Source organism: Gavialis gangeticus, unplaced genomic scaffold, assembly GCF_001723915.1.
Source record: "Gavialis gangeticus isolate Ggan-Ray unplaced genomic scaffold, GavGan_comp1, whole genome shotgun sequence".
NCBI classification, from domain to species: Eukaryota; Metazoa; Chordata; order Crocodylia; family Gavialidae; genus Gavialis; species Gavialis gangeticus.
Window position 1 is genome coordinate 72,232,890 of NW_017729032.1, and position 7,494 is coordinate 72,240,383.

Below are 7,494 nucleotides of genomic sequence, written 5' to 3' on the forward strand. Positions count from 1 at the left end.
ACATAGTCTGGTGTAATATGGACCTAGAATATTAGTCTTTATAGGATGAAATCAACACTTCCCCTGGCTCAATTACAGAGTATCAGTGTTATATGGACTCTTTGTGTGATACAGTAAGCTAACAGCTTCATTCTGCAATAAATTCAGCTTGAGTCGTGTTATAGCGTAGCACCATCCATGTAGAATGGCTTGCAGTACTATAAGCTTGTGGTGAGAGAGGTGTGAATTACTACAGCATCAAAGTCTACATTCAGAAGTCAAGGTCACAGACTTCCTGTGGGGGAAGGAGAAAGCACTCTTGGTTACAGCTGTAATGTGATCAGACCTCTAAATTGCAAACCTGCTTGAGGATATACACCCTTAGTCAAAGGTGCTTATATGTATGATCAGTGCTGCTGGTTGTTTCCCCAAGCTGTAGACTTTGGATTGAGTTTTAACCACCTAGTTCTAATGCAAGTCATGGTCTCATTTAGATATAAGGTAATTTCATTCTGTTGGAAAAATCAGGCCAGATGGTGATTATGGAGGCTGTCATCAGTGTATGGAAGGCGCTTTGTCTCTTTATCCTCCCTAGTGTCCTCCCATGAACTCTGTATAGGAGGGGAAACTAGGGGGAATCCTGCAGCACCTCACATTGACAGAAACTTCAAAGCCATTCACCAAAAACAACTTTATGAGAGTTATTTCACATAAAGGCGTTGAGCTAGTCAAGAATGTCTCCATTTTCCTCCGCCAGGAGCCACAAATACTTAAGCAGCCCCATGTGGTCAGTGGAATCAGAGGCAGCTAGCTCAAAGATCTGGTATGGTAGTTCACATTCTTTTTCATGTCAAGATCACTTGTGACAACAGAAATGTTTCAGGACTTCATCCCTGCCATCTTTTCAAAAAGAAAAGAGCATTTGTAAGTCTGAAGGTTGGGAGCCCTCAGCCTAAAAAATATAATTATTAATTGCTAGGAAAAACATACTTGACCTTGTGTGTTTGATACAGTTTCTTTCCAGAGGATTGCACCATAGTTGCCTCAACAATGGGTTTTCTAAGTGGAATATTCTGTAAAGGTATATGTTTAGCAAGACTGTCAATATCAAAAGGTGCCTGGGCAAGAGACCTCATTAATGGCTTTCTAAAAGACAGACAGCTGACATCCCACCCAACAGCAGATGTTGACAATCTCAGCCATCAGACCATTACAGCTAATCATTATAGCTAATAAAACGTGTGGTTCTGATTCATAAGTTATAACTTGAATGCCTTCAGCCCCTACAAAATCTAAGTTAATGCTTGTTGAATAATGGAGTGTTATTGCTCTTCTGCCATGTAAACAGACAGCTCAGTATGAAACTTAATATTTTTATTTAGTCACATGAAAATTTGTCAATGTGAAAAAAAAATCTCCACTCTGTAATGGAGCTGTTTTATTATTTATATTATAATGGCATTTAAGAATCTAACCAGGGATGGAGTCTGTTTTGCTAGGAATCACACAGGGATCCTGTTTTTGTAGAATGGGGCATAAGGTGAACAGAGAGGTAAAGTGACTGGTCCAAGGTCAGGTATGGTCAGGAGAAGAGCTTAGATGTAGAATCCTGGTTTTCTGCATTCATTCATTGTTTTATCTGTTGAACTATTTCATTTATCAACAGTACAGAGGCAGCATGTAAAATAAAACACTTATAGTGAGAGTATGGTTTAGAAGTTGGTTAACCTAATATTGGCTGAAGTCATTTTTGAGGATTCAGGCCCTATAAAACCTGTAAAAACTTGACATGGAAATGAATGAGGGACACTTGAACAATACATTCAGGAGTTTTATAAGAAATACTTAAGGACAATGTTCATTCTTGTCAAAAGCATCAACTAGTCCCTCACTTCCTCTCATCCTTCAGGCACAGCCACCCTCTTTTTGTGGGAAAAGGATGCTTTTTTTCCTCTTAGAACCCATTACTGTTAGGCCAGGAGGAGTTATCTGCTGCAACTTTTTTTCTGTACCTGTTAACAGGCCAAAGTAAAACGAGTGCTATACTGAGTACCTTCAATATTCATTATATAAATTAGGTATTGAAAATGGTCTGCATCTGAAATAACTGGGCCTGTAGGAAGAAATATAAATGCCCTGGGATGGGGAGGAAATCGAAAAAATGTCAGAGAACAAGTATCTTTTTGCCATATTTGTATCCTGAAATTTACATTTATTCCCCAGGGAAAAAGACCAGACCCTCTCGTCCTGAATCCCCTACTGCAACTCCAAACATATCAGTGAAAAAGAAAAACAAAGATGGAAAGGGTGAGTACAGCAGTTGGAGTAGAATCCACATCACCTGAATTTTAAGTTGAATATCAGTTCTGGGCAGTACAGCTATGAAGCGAACCATGTTTTTCAGTTTGCCAAAAAAGTCTAGTGTTTTCACATGGTAAAGTGGAAAAGAATCAGTGCAGGAGACCTTTCATGGGAAAAATACTCCATTTTTCAGTTAAATAACAAGGGGTCTTGGAAGATCGTCAGACCCCAACAAGAGCTGTTCAAGTCAAGTCTGGAAGGATGTTTTTCACTCTAATGGGATTTCTTAGGATGCTGTTGCTGTGCCCAGTAACATCTTGATTCTCCATGAGGAGCAATCAAAGTTGACAGTTGAGTAGCGGGAAGAGCAGAAATTTTAAGGACACTGAAGCAACAGGAAGAAAACTGTCATAGCCAAGTTCCTCAGTACTTGCTGTCTTGCTCTAACTTACAACAAATTGCAGCAGTTAAAATGTGTAATGTAATTTGATTATCAGGAATTATTTTCTCTGAGATTAAACCGTTCAGAAATGTCAGCTTGCTTTACCAGTGCATTTCAGTTGTTTTCTTCTGGGTAAGACTTAACCCTGTCTTTATTCCATACAGGAAATGGGTAAAATGTAAAATATGAAGGATCATCCTAAACACCCAGATTCAGCAAAATAACGAAACGCTAACTTAATTTTCAGTGTCGTCAGTGGGACTTACCATATGTGTGTAAGTTCTTTGAACATGGATGAACTTAAACACTTTCCTGATTCAGGGCTAAAGTTACCAAATTCTCATTTTCTGTTAAGAAAGAGTTTGGTTGGAATTGCATCTGATGTTGGAAGGTTAGTTGCCTGAGGTTGCTATCAAACCTAAATTCAAGTGTGTTTAAAGACCTTGGTTCTTGGAGGTTATTAGTATTTTATGTTAATTAGGAAATTAATAAAACTTTTTGTTTGCTTTTCCTATTTCCTGAAAAGCTTTTTGTATTTATTTTAGGAAACACAATTTATCTTTGGGAGTTTTTATTAGCACTGCTCCAGGATAAAGCTACCTGTCCCAAATATATCAAATGGACTCAGAGAGAGAAGGGAATTTTTAAACTGGTAGATTCCAAGGCTGTGTCCAAGTTGTGGGGAAAACACAAGAACAAACCTGATATGAACTATGAAACAATGGGCAGAGCTCTCAGGTGAGTTATTGGCGGTTGATTAGTATTCATTGCATTCATTAGAAATAGATGCCTGTTCTCGTCTATTTTATAGCAATGAAGGGCTCTTACCAAACCTGAGCTCTGCTTTTGGAAATAAGGAAGGTATTTAGGAAAAGAAAAAGACTGAGGAGGAAAGGACCGTGCCTGAAATCTGAAAGTTGAGACGTATGCTGTTGGCAGATGTCAAATAAATGAAACTTGCTTTGTTGTCAGAAATTAGTTTTACAGGCTTTCCAAAGTGCTTAAAGTTACAAGTATATGTAGTGTTGTAGATAACTAGCAAATTTAGAACTTTCCCTTTTTATTGACTCTAAACTTCCTTGTATATTTCTTTAACATGGATAATATTAAATAGCTTATTTTTAAATTAATGCATTTTACTGAAGAAGCAAAATTTCCAAGTCTCACATAATGCATTATTCAACTTGTGTGAAGTTCTTTGTTGTTTTATTTGTTTTTTACATTGAAAGAAATACAGATAGGTCATCCTCGACCTAAAATAATCAGCCAGCTCCCATTTGCTAATGGAACAGCTTCACTTCAGTTGTAAAAACTCTTGAAATATTAATTGTATGTAAATTCAACACAGGAATTTCCAATTCCACCAGTTCTGTTCCTGAATATTATTGGTAATTGGTATATCTGCCACTGTGGTTAATAATGTGAGAGGGCTCAAGTCGCCAGTACTTCAAGGTCAAGCACAAACCCAGTTGCAGGATTGAAAAGACTGTGTGGAAAGCATTTGCAAAACTTAAATTTTACTTCCCTCATCAACTAAACTTAATTCATGTGGCCTAACTGCATTAACCTTAAAGTGTGCCAAATGCCCCATTTTCCAGTATAAAAGGTGACATTGTTGCACACCTTTGAAATTAAGTTCTGTGTATAATTCTCCCGGTTTGCAAGTACATGTGTTAGAAAAGCAAATAGTCATATATGTTTGCCTGTCAGGTTAGGAATTTGTTCATGCAGAAAATCTTTTGTAAAACAAGGTGAACAGTTACACAAACACATGGGCACAAGCCTAATTTTTAAACATCCTCCTCCTTGATTGAGACTGCTAAGCACTACTATAATATACAGAAGAAATAATTTGCTTAAAGTACCTTCACCATTTCCACCTCTCACCAACTTTCTTGGAAGTCAGAGATGTCAAAATCACTTTGTGTCTTGGGCTGGATCTGGCCTGCTGGGCTCCTTGTGGGTTGGATCCAGCCTGGGGCATGAAGAAGTGGTGGTAGTGCCAGTGATGGCAGCTTTGGCTTCTACCTGTGGCATGCAACAGTCCTTGTACTGAAGCCAGAACTGCAACTGCTACGTGTCCTTTGCCATGGTGGGAGTTCTAGCTTAGGCTCCACATGGGGTTCACAGAGGGAACCGGCAGCTGGGGAGGTGGCAGCAGAAGCAATGGTGGGCAGCCAGGGCTGTGTCAGCCTTTGCTTGCCTTCTTGCCATGTTTACTGAAGCTCAAAGGCCCTGGATTCTGTGGCAAGCCACATCCCCAAGATGTTGCCAAAATATTGCTCTTTTATCAAAATGTAATTTTAATTTTGGTAACTTTGATTGCTGTGGTATGGAGCATAAAGTCAAAGGGCTACTGGAAATGTCAGTAGGTGGCAATTTTGTTTTTTAAAACTTGCTGTTTAAACTTGGCAAGTCTTTATTAACAAAAATATAAGTTGGTTTGGGGGGAGGGGGTTTTCCACTTCTTTTTTTGATGATAATTTACCTTTTCTTGTCGTAAATTGTACTAAAAACTTGTTTATGTGTCTGCTTGCTTTGAACAGATATTATTACCAAAGAGGCATACTGGCTAAAGTAGAAGGTCAGCGCTTAGTGTATCAGTTTAAAGACATGCCAAAAGATCTCATCTATATAGATGATGAGGACCCAAGCCCCAGCAATGAGCCTTCAGATTCATCTTTTCTATCATCAACTGCAACCAATAGAAACCAGTCAGGCAGATCTAGAGCATCTTCAAACACAGGAACCAAAGGAGGATCCACCCCAGGTCTAAAAACAGGAAACTCTAAGTCTACTAAACTTAAGGAGCACATAGAAGTTGTACAGCAGCAAACACCTAGCTTGCCATCAGAAGTTTTGAGGACAGTGCAACCTGCACAGCAAATACATCCAACTCAGCTTTTTCGGACAGTTCACGTAATGCAGCCAGTACAGTCCATCACAGAAGGGCATGCCACTGTCACCAGTAACATTCAGGATGAAACATTGAATTCTTCTGTTCACAACATAAGGTAAGAAACTAAAGAAAGCTGTTTTATGAAAATACTTATAACCAGTGAAAATTCCTTGGTTTTAATGTTGTGAGAGCCAAGAATTGCTTTGCCAATACATTGTATTGGATCAGCTGTACAGGTGGAAGAGATGTTAGACAAGCTTTTAAGCATAAAGTACCTTTTTAAGGTCTGGGAAAGAAGTAGACACAAGTCAAGTAACAGAGCAGCACTTTTCTGAAAGGGGCAGAGATTGAGTCATTTGCAGAATGGCCTCATAACCATGTTTTTAAGCAGCGTTATCTGCAGTTCAGCCCTCACTGAAAAATGGATGATAAAGGAATTGATAAGAGTTTTAAGAGACAGAGTACTGAGGAAATAAAGATTTTTCTATACATATAAAATAGGGCAGGCCAATTTTAATTTCAACATAACACAGTTAAGGATGTAAATAATTTTAAGTACTGTAGCTGCCTTTTCTGATTGGAATCACTCTGTTAATTGTTGTTAATGTTATGTATTAAATTGCCTCTCTCATAGGGCTATACAGAAGCTTATGTAGTTGACCAGAACTGGTCAGTTAATCAACAATGAGAGGAAACAGCAAAAAGATATTAATTCTGCTGTGCTGTGATGTTTTGGTTATAGTATTGAAAGGTGGTGTAACAATTAGATTGAAAGTTTCAGGCAGTGTTATGATTTTTAAAAGTTGACAATATGCATTTAGTTGGGTCTTTAATTCTTAATTTTAGAAGTAAATTATAATGATGTTAATAATCATAACAGTATCTTGGAACCAGTTCAAGAGAGAGAAGGTACTTCTGATCCAGAAGTTCAGATAAATGGTATCATGAGGACTTTGGCAGCATATCAAAAGGAAAGCATGTACCATAGAGGGCTGCTTATTTTCTACAGACAAAGCAACCTCTGAAGTTTGCTTACAGCTTTTAAAATATATATATATATTTTTAATGTACTGAATTAAACACTAAAATGAACATGGATTTTTTACATACCAGTTTTATCATAACAGTGACAATTTTATCTTACTGTTGCATATCTTTAATGATCCTTCATTCCTCAAAGAGATCTAAAACCTAAGAGTATTTAGGCAAGGGACAGCCATTACACACAAATCAGTTTAGGTGATCAGAAACTGGTTTAAACCTATAATGGAATGGACCTTCAGTGTACACAGACCAGTTTCAAAATGGCCAAAACTGGGTTGAGATAAACCTGGTTGAATGTAGATCAGACTTAACTGATTTGGCTTAAACCAGTTTATGCAATGTTTGTCCCAGCCCCCCTTGCTGGTTTAAGTTAATCAGAGTCCCCCAGCATCCTGGCATGCCTTCTGGACTGGGCAGGGCTCTCTGCTTCAGCCCAGGTCTGACCCTGCCCTTCTGCTCTCTAGCCTGAGTAGGGATGGCCCTAGTGGAGACACCAGCTGACATGGCCCTGTTAAGGCAAAGTGGACAAGGAGGGGGTTAATTCTTCACTGATTCCCCATTTTCCCCACCACAGCCGGGTTCAGCCTGTCTTCTGAGGAGCAGAGGGGAGGGGGCTCCAGCAGTGGCCCTTGGAGCTGGCAGACCCTAGCTGCAGGGAAGGGATGGAGGAGGAATGAACCCTTCTCCCTGCCCTCTTCACCTTAGCGAGGCCATGCTGGGTTGGTTTCCCACAGGATGGGAAGGGAGGCTCTGCTGCATGCTGGAAGTGACTCTTCCCCATCCTTCTCCTCCCCTTCCCCCCCCCCCCCCCCCCCCGGGGGGGGGGGGG

At 39.4% G+C, this 7,494-nt stretch overlaps 1 protein-coding gene across 5 annotated transcripts in view; it reads left to right on the top strand.

Moving 5' to 3' along the window:
- Positions 1-7,494, top strand: part of ELF1 (E74 like ETS transcription factor 1) — a 106,191-nt gene that overhangs the window by 84,066 nt on the left and 14,631 nt on the right. For all 5 annotated transcript variants that reach the window (XM_019525050.1, XM_019525046.1, XM_019525047.1 and 2 more), the window contains 3 exons: positions 2,203-2,286; positions 3,268-3,460; positions 5,269-5,736. In XM_019525050.1, coding sequence (XP_019380595.1) covers positions 2,203-2,286; positions 3,268-3,460; positions 5,269-5,736 — 745 coding nt within the window. The remainder of the gene's footprint in view (positions 1-2,202; positions 2,287-3,267; positions 3,461-5,268; positions 5,737-7,494) is intronic.